The sequence below is a fragment of the Natator depressus genome, chromosome 15 (genome assembly GCF_965152275.1).
Source record: "Natator depressus isolate rNatDep1 chromosome 15, rNatDep2.hap1, whole genome shotgun sequence".
Lineage (NCBI taxonomy): Eukaryota > Metazoa > Chordata > Testudines > Cheloniidae > Natator > Natator depressus.
The window spans coordinates 29,772,824-29,787,762 of NC_134248.1; the positions used below are offsets into that span (position 1 = coordinate 29,772,824).

At 49.5% G+C, this 14,939-nt stretch overlaps 1 protein-coding gene across 3 annotated transcripts in view; it reads left to right on the top strand.

The window, feature by feature from the left end:
• Nucleotides 1-14,173: 14,173 nt before the first annotated feature.
• Nucleotides 14,174-14,939, top strand: part of SGSM1 (small G protein signaling modulator 1) — a 79,299-nt gene continuing 78,533 nt past the window's right edge. For all 3 annotated transcript variants that reach the window (XM_074973119.1, XM_074973120.1, XM_074973121.1), the window contains exons 1-2: nt 14,174-14,276; nt 14,367-14,410. In XM_074973119.1, coding sequence (XP_074829220.1) covers nt 14,258-14,276; nt 14,367-14,410 — 63 coding nt within the window. In that variant the 5' untranslated portion in view covers nt 14,174-14,257. The remainder of the gene's footprint in view (nt 14,277-14,366; nt 14,411-14,939) is intronic.

Below are 14,939 nucleotides of genomic sequence, written 5' to 3' on the forward strand. Positions count from 1 at the left end.
AACCCTCTGGGCTCGGCTTACAAGTGAACAGCTGCTGTCCTGCCAAGTGCTCTGGGCTCGGAGAGCCAAGCTGGGGTCTCTCCATCTCATGCATCATCACCAGCATCACAGGTTCTGCAGGGCAAATTAGACCCTCCGTGGCCTCTGTGCAGCGTGGCCACCCCTCTTGGGCTCCCACCCATGTAACTGGGACACCACAAACTGCAGACATGCTGCACGGTGCACAAGAGAATCCAGATCACGCTCTCACAGGTGGGCTGTCTCCAAGGGGCTCACAGAAACACCTTCCGTCCTTCAGCTGAGTGGATCTAACCCCGAGCCCTGCCGGGACAGGTCTGCAGGGCAGAACAGCAATTTAAATGTTGTTACTGTTCCTAGCTGTTTGCCCCAGTGAGCAGAGGGCTGGGAACAGAGTGGTGAGTGGTGTTCAGAAGGGATCTGAGCCCCAGTCCTGCAGGGAGTTCCGCCAGGAGAAAGCAGGTCACTCCGCTCCGTGGTCCAGTTCATCCTTGGCCCTCATGGTGACTGGTGTCAATTGCTGTGGTGATTTTATGTTCTGAGGACACCTGTCTGGACGGCATTGGGCTGAGATGACCAACTGGTTTCACATTGGCCATGGATCTGATATCAATGACCTTGGGTCATTACTGACCTGTGCCAGGTTTAAAACAGTGACCTCCAGGGGACAGGCTCTGTCCCCAGTCACTGAGGGCCTGGACATTCCCAGAGTGCCACATGGTTGCCAGAGGGCCAGGAAGCGAGCGGCATTTGCAAAACGATCAATTGTCCAGTTCTGGATTGGCTGATATCAGAGCAAGAGCTGCTCCAGTGCCGGGTTTTTCACCCACCCCTCAGCTGTAATTAAGAGGAACTACAAAAGAGATCAAAATTGGACATGTGGTTAGTTACCAGCCGGATTAACAGGTTTCCATGACTACGTGACGTCAACTATTTTACAAACTCCACCATTCTGCACACCTGTGCAGAGACCAACTCCGAGGGACACAATAGCACTTGCCGAGCCAGCCTCCTACCCAACACTCAGCAGTGGCTGGCTCCATTAAGATTTGCTCACGGAGGGACTGGGGGATCAGGGGAAACTTTTTCCTGGAGGCTTTTTATAAATTATTCACATCTATGCAAAATCTATGCAAAACAGTCGAATAAAAATATGTCAATATGAATGTGCATCACGTGGCTGAAAACTGCTGCCCTTGCGGTCACTAGCTAAAGCAATTCTGGGAGAATAAAACATCTGTAAAGGAACGAATACATTTCAAGAGGTGCAAATAAAGGGCCAAATCCTCAGCTGTCATAAATCAACCTTGGTCTATTGGAGTCAAGGGGGGAGTGCGCTGATCTGCACCACTGAGGATCCAGCCCAAGCCCTGACAAGCAGGGAGAGGTTGTGACATTTTGCTGTCTAAATGTACTGAAACTGCTGTCAATGGATATTTAGTGTGTGGAGCTCTGTCGATCAGCATGGTGATAAGGAATTCTACGCCATCGTCAGCCCCTGCTGCTGATTTATTGAGTCTTCATTGATTGCAGTTTAATTCGGAACAAAAGGGATTTTACAGAAGTATCAATGAGCTGGAAAATAGGATCCCGTCCAGTCCTTGCCCACCCCGGCCATGCAGCATCTTTCTCAGTCACCTGATCGCCAGCACTATGCCCAGTCAAGTTTTAGCTGTCTCCGGCAAGGATGTTTCCGCCATTGCCCTTGAGAGACTGTCCACAATCTACTCGTAGAGCTCACTATTAGTGCCAATGCAGCCCCCTCTTCTGACCTAGGGAGACAGCCAGCCTGTACGGACTAGGACGTGGTGTTAAACGGAGTACATAGTGCAGAAATGGTACGTGTCACAGACGCTTCGTAAGGGCCTTAGCCAGCTCCCGTGGAAGCGAATGGACATTCACTTTCCATTTGCTCACATGAGAGCTGAATTGAGCCGAAATCTCCAATAACGGTGTGAGCAAGAGAGCCCTGGGAGCTGGGTATAATCCCTTTTCTATGTAACCAGCATAGTGCCTCTCTCTGTCCTGCATCTGTCCACATCCCTCCCCTGTGCACTCCCCACCTGACCTACAGTTAGTTGGCAAGAATTTCTTCTGTACATTGGATTTGATGACAGCAATACAGCTGAAGCAGGGAGTCAGTGGTGACGAGGCCTTGTGCTCCCGCTTTGCACAGCCGTCAATTTCACCCCGCATGAATACAGAACAGGGGTGAGTGCAGCTGGAGCAAACTGATAAAAAGTCTGTCCTTCGTTTTCTGGGTACTGCTGCTGCCTCGGACAAGCAGGGCTGAAACCTGCTGAATTGAATGGCGGGTTTGCATCTGTCCTTAGAAACCCAGGTGAGCAGGCTGTTTCGCCACTTGGATCTGTCCATAGAGTGTCTGTTGGGAGAGCAGGATTTAATCCCATCGGTCTGAGGACCATCTCAGAGGCGTAAGTGACAGAACAAAGAGAGCTGATAGCATGGTTTAAGGTGTGTGTGTGTTTTCAACCTATACTCAAATGTTTTCCAGAATTTTTAAAATAGGGAATGATTTGATGCCTGGATTCAATTCTCCTGAAATGGCTACGAACCAAATCTGATAGCAGTGTCTGGCACCTGAAAGTGAAACTGACTGGACACAATAGTGAAACTATTGGCCTATTTTCACTGACCAAACTAAGTGAGGAGTAAAAATTAAACCTTGAGCACCAATGGTGAGCAGTTCCTGACTTTCCTTCCTTTTGCAGCGGCTCTTAGTTACACAGGGACGTATGTTAGTTTTGTATGATTTGTGACCTGTTAGAGCCCATTTAAAAACTCACAAGGACTCATTGTACCGCTACTGCTGCGGAACCCGATCTGAGGACGAACGCTGTCAGTTTGATTTCCAGGCTTCTATTCCACCAGCCTGTCACCTTTGACAGATTCCACCCTGGGGATCTTTCTCTCAAATAAGCAACAAAATTCATAGAGCTCAACGCACCGACATCTCAAGTTCCTGACTTTCTCTCTGAACATTGTATCAGTCACCCATGCTGCTCTGCAGTTGCCCAGGAGCTACGCAGCTCCAGTCCAGTTACGCCACCCCATGTTCTCTGGAATTGGACCCAGGCCGCCACTGTCAAATCAGTGACGGGGGAGCTTTGAAATCCGAAATCTTTAGAAACGGCAATTTGGCAAACTAATTGTAGACACCAGAGGAGGCAAATTTGAATAGAGCATCAGATCAATATTTTGCTTCTTGTTCATTGAGTCTGGGTCAGAAGCTGCAGGGGGACTAGCTCAATGAATGGCTCTGATTGCTGATGTTTAGGACTCACACTCTGCTCTCCAGAGGTCACCTCCAGTCCTCGGCTCTCGGTGTTGGACTCCGCTGGTCTTACTGGAAACCAGAGCTTCCCCTGGCTGTAGTTTATTCTGTCACTGGGTAAGTGCCTTTGTGTGCTGTGATAGCACAGGGAGCCCCTGTCCTGTGTCCCGCGTGGCTCTATGTGAGGAGAGGAGTCCAACATCAACACGTGCAGACCAGTGACCTGCTAAACAGATTTGTTACATGGGGTGAAATGGTGCTAGTGTGCTGAATGTAGCCCCAGGGTTTTTCCTCCATTATCTGACATTCCTTTAGAAACATTTCACAGGATAGGCTAGGGGGGATGCAAATGGGCTAGCACTCGACAGAAGATGAACATTTGGATCCTTTCCCAAAGTTTGTGGGCTGTTCAGAGCTGATGTTTTGGCACAGCCTGGCCTCCCTTTAGTGACAGGGGCAGCAGTGTCTGTTGCTATGACATTGTGAGGTCTTTGCTTTTTGTATGTGCCTAAACATTTCTAAAAGCTCACCCCCTGTGCAGGGACAGCAGCCATGTTATGCTCTGAGTCATTGCAGCCTGTTACAGTTAGAAACACACAGTGCTCTCTCCTGGAGACTTTACTTTTGTTCTTTATTGTTATTTTCCTTACTCTGAGCAAAAGTCATTTTAGATTTAAAGTCTCCCCAAAGTTCGAGTATGTTTGGGTCCATTTCTAGTGATATGGGCCAGATCCTCCACTGGTGTCTATCTGTCTATATTAGGTACTTCTGTGAAGTTACCCTGATTTACACCAGTGGAGGATCTGGCCCAGTGGCTACATTTTAGAGCCCTCTGGCATCCCCATTCACCTCTCTTACTCTCTTCCCACCATACACCAGCCTGAAAGGCCTTGCATTGCAGTGACTCTGTCTCTCATTGAGTGGGCTGGAGATGGGTCTCCCTCAAGGCCACAAAGTACAAACTCCATATGGCAATGTGTTGCACTAGACAGTCCTCTGCATGCATTTGCTTAGCAGATCACTCTTCCTACCTGCTCACCCATGCACTGAGCTGTTGAGCAATGAATTGCTGGGTTAAACCAACTTTGGACAATGTAGTTTAAGCTGCAGAGACAGCAAAGAACAGGTTAATTTAGTAAGCATGATACCCGGAGATGCAACATAATCACATTAAGAACAAAGCAGCTTGCTCTCATTTAAGCTCCCCAGCCTTCAGAAAATTAGAGCCACTCACCTCTCACACAGAACACCCCAGTCATCAACTCATCAATTTCTGCCGGAGCTGGAAAGAGAAGACCAAGGGCAAGATGCTGTGAGTTTGCCATGTGGATTTATAGAGATATTTTGCTTGCATTCATTTTAACCAACAACTCCCTGAAAGGAGAGACAGGAACAACTCCCATTGATATAGAAAGAAGTTAGACGAAAAGAGGAAGGAATCAAAGCTTGTAACCGAGCCAAGGCCTGGAGCTGAAAAGCTACCAGTGGGGGTGGGGTGGGGTGTTGGTCGTTAGAGAGGGATTTGCTCAGGTATTTGTGACTATATTGCCCTCCAGTTCCTGGATGTCTGAAAGCAGGATAAAAGTCTCTAGGCTGGCTACAGCGAATGGAGCGCCTCCTTCCATCCCCGGGGTGAAGATCCAAGTTTGGAAGCGGAAGGTCCTGGTGCTGCTGCCAACAGATGACCATGAAGTCTGTCTACACGCAGCCACTGGTTTGTTACACTGTGTCTGGAGACAGCCCTTCTTGCTCATGCTGAGGGCGTGCTGTGTTATTAGTGTGGGGGGAAGAACAGGAGGACTTGTGCCATCTTAGAGACTAACACATTTATTTGAGCATCAGCTTTCGTGAGCTACAGCTCACTTCATCGGATGCACGCAGTGGAAAATACAGGGGGGAGATTTATATACACAGAGAACATGAAACGATGAGTGTTACCATACACACTGTAACGAGAGTGATCAGGTAAGGTGAGCTATTACCAGGGGGAGAGAAAAAGAACCATTTGTAGTGATAATCAAGGTGGGCCATTTCCAGCAGTTGACAAGAACGTGTGAGGAACAGCCGGGGGGGGGGGAGGGGAGTGGAAATAAACACGGGGAAATAGTTTTACTTTGTGTAATGACACATCCACTCCCAGTCTCTATTCAAGCCTAAGTTCATTGTATCCAGTTTGCAAATTAATTCCAATTCAGCAGTCTCTCGTTGGAGTCTGTGTTTGAAGTTTTTTCGTTGAAGACTGGGGGAGAGGCTCACTGCTGTGTCTCTGGGGACTGGTGAAGGTCCTTGCAGATGGCGTAGTCACATCTTATAAGTCACTAAGGTAGCATTTTTGAAGTGGCTTTAACTGCATTCTGTTTCATGTCAGTCCTTGGCAAATACCCAGGTAAATGCATGCACCAGGCATTTATCTGTCAGCACCGGTGGCAGTGGCATGGAACCATTTACAGCTGTGGCACTCAATGGTCATCAGGCAAAATGTAAATCTAAACACCACACAGTGATCACTTTGTGATAGACGCTCAGAGCCTACTGAGGATGTACAGACAGTGTACCCTGATTTCAATGTGGGTGCAAATTTGCATTGGTGAAGCACTTTGCTTGGGGGCAGGGGACATTCTCAGGAAGAGTGAAACCAACAGTGGAGGCTGATGGGAGTTCAACTCATTACTTCTAGCATCAGGCGAGATGGGGGTAGATAAACCAGAGGCCTGGTTCTGCATTCCTTACTCAGGTAAAACCCCCACTAGCCTCCTGGAGTGCCCTAAGCAATTGTAATAAGCAACAATTTTCTTAAAGGCTCCATAAAAGGTGCATGAAAAGGTACAGTGCAGGTTTGCTTTGAAACTTTGCCCAAATACAAAAGTTCTCCTGGGAAATAAATCCTTCCCCAGGGAATGATGGGGAGGGACGGGTCATTGGTGCCTAGCATTAGCATATGACTCAAAGCTGCCTGTCCAACGTTAATTTGCCTGGAGTGTAGCAGAGAGATTGACAAGACTGGAGATTTCAGAAACAAAAATACGTTGTTTTTTTTCAGAAACAAAAATACTCTTGCTTAACTTACAAGAAACCGTGATCTTTCTCCTCCTGCGGCTTCCACCCTGCTGGCGCTTTATCTTATCGTAGCAGGCTGCACATTTAAGTTGCTCCAAAGCTTGCCATGTTGTAAATATTAGTGTTGACTTGATATATCAAAAAAACCCAGCATCGTCCCCGTTGGATCTGTCTTTGTAACGTGTTATCGCCACAGAGTCAAACCAGGAAGCCCTTGCACAGAACGCTGGGCATGAAAAGCACAGGAGAAGGGCTGAGAATTCTTCTGAAGTGTCACATAGAGCCTGTTCAGCAGCAAGGAGTGGGGTTTTGAAAAGAACTGAGCTCTCAGGCTCCTCATGGCAGCTGCTGGGAGATATCTTAAAATTTGGCCACTTCAGCTCGGTGCCTTGATGGGAGCTACACTATACTTAAGAGCTGACCATACACCTGGGATGTCTCACCAAATGACTCCATTTTGGGGAAAAACCCTGTAGCAAGAAGAGGCGATGGCACTGCTCTGGTGATAGGTTCCTTAGACATGCAGCGAGACTAGACAGATTAGATTGCACAGAGTATAAAATACCCTGCTGTTTGACTTTGGAAATCACCACTGCTTTGCTCCAGAACGTCCAAAGACGCATACATTTTCTAATTGCCTGCTTGAAGCGGAGTCCTCTGTTTCCCTCTGCATGAGCCTATTACAGGGATGCTGCCAAATACAAGCCACACTGGGGAGTCCTCACTGTCTTGGCTGAGAAAGCACTGCTGGATTTGGTCTGCATGCAGTTCCTGAAATGGCACACGGCTGTACATACGTCTCTAATAATAAACACTCTGATGGCTAATGCTGAAAAACCTCTTCCAGTTAGATCGACTCCACATCACTCATGCTGCCTGCTCGCTTTTTAAAATCTCACTCAGCTCACACAGTGCACTGGACTTGTTGGCGTCAGCTTGGTTTAGGGCCAGGTTCCCTTCCTGGTTCTCATGCCTTGGCAGATGCAGTGCACCTCACATCCCTTTGGGAGTCTGGTCAGTATCTTTATCGGCATTTTACAGGTCGGGAAACTGAGCCACAGAGCTGAAGTGACTGGCCAAGATTGCCCTGTGAGCGTCTGGTGGAGCTGAAGGCTGTGCGTTAACCACACGGCTATCCTTCCACTTCCTGCACTGGCAAAGGCTGAGACAGCCCTGTTGGCTCTCACGGCAGACAACGTGGTACTGAGAGTATCATCCCAAGAGCGGAGAAGGGTTATCCCAGATTAGCACAGAACAGGGATCTCAGAACAACATTTCCATGTTAGCCCAGCTGTTGGCTGCCCAAGAAACCTGACATGTTCTCAACTTCGGCATTGAATATTTGTGCAGAGCATTGACTCCAGTCTGCCCTAGCTGTGTCCCCAGGACACAGGGGAAATCGTTTTTTTCTGCTCTGGGTGATCAGCTTGGCTGCTTAGTATTTGTTGGAGTTTCTGTAGTGGGTGTTTTATGGGGCTTTGATGCTTTATTACTGTTCATTAACCTATTTTGATTGTCTGTGCAGCACCTCAGGGCCTGCAGACACACATAACTCTGAGGGGGTGTCTCCACTGCAGTAAAACACGTGCAGCTGGCCCAGGTCAGCGGCTCAGGCTTCCAGGGCCCGGGCTGCAGGACTATAAAATAACATGTGGACCTTGAGACTTGGGCTGGAGCCTGGGCTCTGGAACTTTCCCCTTGGGGGATCTCAGGGCCTGGGCTCCAGCCCAAACCTGAACTGCCGTTTTATAGCCCTGCACCCCGAGAGCCCGAGTCAGCTGACCCATGCCAGCAGCGGGTCTTTTACTGCAGTGGAGATTTCCCAGGAGAGTCAAGATCTAATAGCGGTGGGGCTCTGTGCATGCGTGTCCGACTCAGCACTGCATGACTGCACAGAGTAATAGCAGCTGGTCGTTAAGAGACTGGGGTTTGGAGCAACCCAGGCTCCTGGCAGGCTAGTGCGTATGTTTGAATGGGAAGGGCAACCAAGGCCTTGCCCTGCTGAACTGGGACAGTTGCCCTAAAGGGTCAGGAAACACTGAGCTGGCTGTGTGATCCCTATGGTGTCTGAGCTCTGCAAGGCCTGTATAACACAGAGCCCTTTCCTTTGTCTTGGGACCGATGGGGTTTTGCTGGTCTCCATGGGTGGCTAGCTGGAGACCTGACCCAGGCTGTGTTATGTGTTCATTTGTTAAAGCTGATGCAGAAGGACATTTGTCTTGGCACAAAGGGAATGAACTTGATTCTCTTCAGGTCAGGTTTGAACTGAATTACATTAATTTTCTGCTATTACAGGCTCAAATCCGTCTCCTTGTTCTTCCCCAGGGAGCAAAGTGAATTCCATGCAGCTTCCAGTGGCTGTGTGTATATCCGATGAGAGCATATAAAACAGGTTAGTGTCAGCTCTTTGTGGACACTACAGAGGCCAAATACATGTTACATGCTGAGGAGCCGCCAGTTCCTTGGCCCTTGAATGGGGATGTAGTCTGGCATTTTCCAAGGGAGTCAAGCACCCAAATCCCCTTCAATTGCCATGTATTTGGACAGCGCCTGGCACAATGGGCCCCTGAGCTTGGTCTCTAGGTGCAATCCTAGGATACATCATGCCCAGCGAAGGCAGACAGACACCCTTAACTCTGCCCTATTGAGGCCCCGGGCCATAACAATGTTGCCAGCTCTGATGATTTTTCCTGAGTGACGAGATTTCAGCTGGGGCTGGGGCTGGTCTGTGATGGTGAGAACAGCTCCAGCTGCCTTGCAGATGGGGAAATCCTCCTTTGATGGGCTGCTCTCCCCATTTGACATGGAAAGGGGTGGGGGAGGGGTTGTGAAGAGCCCCTGGAGCTGCAGGGGAGGCAAAGGCTGAGCTGGGGGGATCAGAATGGATGGGGTCAAATTGATGTGGAGACTCGGCAGATGTTGGGGGCAGAACTGATGGCTGGGGGGGCAGGGCATGATGGGACATGTGCCCCCTAAGGGTGTGTGGGGCAGGTCAGCCCCCAAAGCCGTGTGAGCGGGTCAGTGCATGGGACAGGCCTGGTGTCCTGGGCAGGCTGGGCCTGGGGTAGGGAAGGGACCTGGAGTGATGGTACTGGGCCTGAGCATGCTCCATCATCCCCCTGCCTGCCAGGAGGAGGAGGAATCAATAAATCAGTACAACCCCTTCATACTGTGGTTATTGCAAGGTGAGCAGTGCTGCCAGCTCTCGCGATTTTCTTGTCAGTCAAGTGATTCTGGCTGGGGCGGGAGCCCAATCTCGTAACGACAGGGGAACCTCCAGCCCTCCCCCAGATTTCAACCATCGGCCCGCCTTCTGGGAAAGAGCAACCAATCAGGGCTGCCTCCAAGAGGCACTGTCCCCCTACCCTCAGGAGCTGAGAGGAGGAAGAGGAAGCAGCATTCCCACAGGATGGGGTGGGTGGGGAAGAACTGATGCAGTGCTTTGATTATCTGGAGTCTGATTCATGATTTTTGAACTTTAGGGTTGGTAATAGAACTGAGTGAATATAATTGGTTAATTTTGAACCCAAGCCATTTTTTGTTTGTTTTTTCCTCAGTAAAATGAAACACCCCCAAAATTTCATTTGGGTCAAACAAATCAAAATGGGAGTGTTGATTTGAAACTGAAAGGCTGTTTGAACAGGAACCAGCTCATTTGGACAGTGCTGATTTTTTCCCCAGTTTTTTTTATCTGAAACTATTCACTGAATTCGAACTGAATTTGCATCGGTTCAGTGCCCTGAACAATGCTCTTTTTGGCTAATTTACAACGTGCTGAAAAGACTTTGTCCTGCTCTAGTTGACAATCCTGCGTTCTGATGCCAGCAGTGGAGTGTTCCATTATCTCAGGTGGCCCGGGGGCAAGTGGTGGCACATGATAAACACCCCTTAAAGTGAATATTTCAATAGTGAGGGGGCTTTGTGTTATCAGGTCAGTTCTCCTGACATCTGCTTCTTCCCTGTTGGAGTATCTGGTAGTTTGGGTTCAGATAAAACTAGCCCAGATCTGATTTTTCTCACCAGCATGTTCTTATGCCAATGGCTCATGCGACAACCCCCCAGTAGGAAAGGGGACACTGTCTGGATCTATCCAACTCCATCAATACCAATTATTTTACACAAAGCAGAAAGTTTCTGTACTAAACCAAACACAATGGCACCATCTTGTGATAAGAGACCCACTCTACACTGAGGAGTAAATTGCTGTTTTTTTGCAGTCAGGTAACTGAGGCATTTTATTAGGTGAAAGATGCAGACTCCCACAACAAGCAAGATGGAGAAATGAATGCAGTGGGTTTAGTCCTGCAGCGCATTTTGAAATCAATTTAGACTGTAAACTCCTCAGAGTGAAGTCTGCCTATACTGGTAAGTCACACAGTGCTGAGCATATCAGTAATTAGCCAATACAAAAATAATAAACTAATAATTAATAATGGGAGTTTTGCCATTGATTTCAGTGGCATCTGGATTTGGCTCAGTGATTTTACATCTTTTGCCTTCCCAGCTTCAAAACCTTGTCCTGTCTCCACGTTGAACCCAGCTTACATATCCCATGTCCAGTTGTTAACTATTGCAGCAAGGGAGCTCTCAAATTCTTCAAGAGGATGTAACAAAATTTGGGTACTAGTTTATTACATTAAAATAAATTAAACAGTCATCACAAACTGTATCTTATATAGGCACTGAATAATGACACTCTTGTGATACATACCTGGGATGTTTTTTTTACTATGCTGGACCTTGGTTAGTAACAAATAAACAGTAAAAGCCAGCATATTCCATATAATTTGCCAGGAAGTAGTCTCTTGAAATGGATTAATATTAAATAATTAAGGACAGGTTACATAGAGCCTCTACAAGCCTGTGCATTATATAAGCTATAGAGTAGGATCTATTATGTATCTTGGGTCCATGGTTTCTGGTTAATTGCTCTTTGCAAAGCCACAGCCTCCTGGGATTCTTGCCATGGAGTGATTTGTAGAGGGAGGTTGTAATGATCTGTGGCTTCCTGCTACATGTGCACACTCTGCATAGTGAACAGCTAAGCGCATACACAGAATGCTAGGAATACAACTCATGGACTTTGGCTACATGGAAAACACAGGCCAGTTCCTGGTGATGAAAGGAGTGGCCCTCAAGCAAGGGAGCACTCTGTATACACAGGAGTAGGTCTAACATATTCCGTCCAGCAGAGGGCAGTGACGCCCACTCACAAGCCATAAAGGTCCTGATGTAGTGTTTGTATGAACTGCTCTGACATGTTCCGTCCAGAACAGAAGCGAGTGCATTATAGGCAAAGTGGAAGCAAGGCCTATCAGTGCAAACATTCATCTGACATGCCTCCAATTGGAAATAATTGTATGCTCTCACTGTTTGGAGAGAAGCTTTCTTCATTCTCTCTATAGCCAAATTCTGTCAAAGAATAGACAGGAGTGGCAGATGGCTCTTTATCTGACAGGGCATATTTTATGAATCAAAAGGCCCCTCATTTTACATGGGGCTAGTTAGGACACAGATGAATTGCAGTTGTCAGATGGCTATCAGGGATCACAATCTCAGGGAGGAAACTTTGCTTTAAGCTTGAGTCTGAAGGGACTGGCAGTGTTTCTCCAAATAGAGAGAAAGCCAAGATCACAGTATCAATGGGGAATTATTGAGGAAGTTGCATAAATATCCCAGACAAACCTCAGTAGGTAGATTACTGCTGGCATAGCAACAGCGAACCCTGCTCAGGACCTGCAAGAATATGTGGTTACCTGGATGGTGTTGCGAGCTGCTGCCTGGATTCCCAGCCCTGACATGGACTGAATATGGTACACTAAATGAAGGTCACAAGGAGAATGAGATGAATAGGGAATAACACTTTGCACTTATATAAAATGCATCATCTGAGCATCTCAATGTGCTTTGCAAACACAAATTAATTCTATGCCTCACTGCACCCTTCGGAAGCTGAAATTAACTTTATTTTTCAATCAGAGACACTGAGGCCCAGCTGAGCATTGCATCACCAACCTGCCAGCAGCCAGAGGGCTGCAGCTTATTTGCATATGATGTAGCTGATTGCAGCTGCCCTCGTCTTTAACATGGTTTGTAGTTATTGAAAACTGAACTGCTAAGGAACAAAGGACCTGTTTCTATGGAAATGTCTTTAGGAGCAAATGAGGGAAGAGAAAGACAGGAAATATGTTAATGAGACAGAGATGTTTCTATGTAGTTTATGATATTTCTTTGAGACATCTATGGGGTTCAGCGGTCTACCCCTGTCCAAGTCATCACCACTTCCCTGATCTTTACTGTCTCGATGCTGGAACGGCAATGGGCTAGCTACTATAGATTGGCATAGCTGCCCTGAGTCAATGGGGTGATGTTACTTTATGTCTGAGGAGGATCTGGCCCACACATAATTTCCAAGACTATTGGATCAAGAAAGGCCAATGGATTATCTCTGTAGGTTGCAACTCTTCTACATGAAAGATGAGGGCTGCCACCAGGGGCACCATATTTCAGCAGCCTGGACTATGGGCTACATCATGCTAAATACAGCCAGCTTGGCCCTAATTTCACATCTCTCTGACACAACTCCACTGATGTGAATCATTACTCTGGTGTAAGTGAGCAGAAGAGTCAGGCCTCCAATGTATTTGTGAGTGATAAAGCTCATGGGCACCCTGTGACTCACATGACCGTGTACACAACATGAACAGTCAAAGGGTGAGTCACAGAATGGTTTACGAGAGGTTTATGGGCTGAACCGATGATGATTAGTAGCCACTGGATCATTCTGGATAATGGGCATCAGCTGTAGCTGGCAATGAGTGAATGGGCCAGACCTGCTGTTACTGTACTGCGGCTGGTGTTGCTGCTATTTATCACTTATTAAAGGCAGGTGAGCCGCAGAGAACTGATTCTACAAATCTGGCTTTGCGCTGGCTGGATCCGTCCTGTGGGGATGCAAGTGTCCACCTAGATGGCGTAGCTGGAGGTCCAAATTGGTATGAAGTTTGCCCTCCTCACTCAATGACAGTGGTTAGGATGCTAGCCTATGACTTAGGAAACCTCCATTTGATTCCCTGCCAGACACTCTGTGTGACCTGGAGCAAGTCATTTAGGCCCAGATCCTTAAAGGTATTTGAGTCCCTAACTCCCCTTGACATCAGTTGAGGTGCCTATCTGCCTCCAGCGGAGCTGGGCCTTAGCTTCTGGGCCTGAGTTCCCCGGGCGTAGCCTAGGGATCGTAGCACTGAACTGGGCCTCCCGGGTAGGTGCGGACAGGTGGTGAGGCACAGAGGATGCGCTAACAGGGTTACCACCTCCCTGTCTTTTGGCTGGTTGGTTTATGGATTTGCCAGTTGCCAGAAAAATAATTTAATCTGCCGGGTGTTTTTGGAAGACTTGCAGGATTATCCCCATAGAGGGGGGTAGCCGCCGTTAACAGTTCCTGTGTCCAGCAGTGATGCCGCAGTGTCCCCGCTTCCGCAGCCAGGGAATGTTCCCAGTCTGCTCCGGGTTCCCACCCAGCGGGGGCTGCTGCCTGCGGGGCCGGTGCGGGGTTTCGCATGTCCAAGGCGGTAACCCTGGGCGCTAGGCAGCGGCAGACTAAGTGCTCTGGGCCGCTCAGGGGACCCTGACTTGGTGCTTCCCCCCCGGCCCCTTCCTCTCCTGGAGCCGGGGCTCTGCCAGCGCCTGGGGTGGCGGAAGGAGGCGATGGGTGTTTTGGGGGGCTGGGGGCTCAGACAGACGCGCCCCGCAGGCTCCGGAGAGCCCCGCCCGCCGGTCGCTGGAAGTGGGCGGCGTTGCCCTGCCCAGCCCGGCTGCTGCCCGGCTGCCTCCCTCCCTCCCGCGGGCTGCGGCAGAGGCGCCGGCGCCCGGCGGAGGAGCAGGACCATGGCCGCGGCTCCGGCGGGTAGGACGGGGCAGCCGGGCGGGGGGATCCGGGCGGCGAGGCCGGGCTGCGCCGGGGCCACTAACGCGCCTCTCCCCGCTTTCCCCACAGAGGCGGAGACCCGGCAGCGGCTCCTGCGCACCGTCAAGAAGGAGGTGGGTGCTGCGGCCGGGCCCCGCGCAGCTGGAGCCAGGGGTTCCCGCGGAGGGGGGGGCACCAGATGTGCGGGGGGCGCCCGCCAGGTGTCTGTGCGCATCTGGATTAACCAGCGCTGGCGTTTTTGGGGGGAGGCTCCTGAAGGTTTTTTGGGGGGGTCGGGGGGGGCTGCACATCTGGAGCGTGACGTCCGGGGGAAGACTAGGGGATGCTCCAGATGTTGCTGTTTTAGGGGGTGCCCTGGGGGTCAGCACGCCGGGGTGCCCGTCGAACGGCTCTCGTTGGGGGCGGGGTGGGGGGGTAGGGCTGTGTCCCCCCCCCGCATCTTGTTTGTTGGTTTTTGTTTGTGATTGCTGCAAGGTTGTAAGTCATGGTGGCTGCGCTCTATACGCGGCCCCATCGCCTCTCCAGCCCACTGAGCGGGGGGGGGGTGATTTGGGGTGTTGCAGGGCTGGGGTTTATCTGGGGTGCAGGGTCGTTTTGATGAGCAAATCCCCCCTGCCAACACCCCCCACTCCAGGGTGTAAT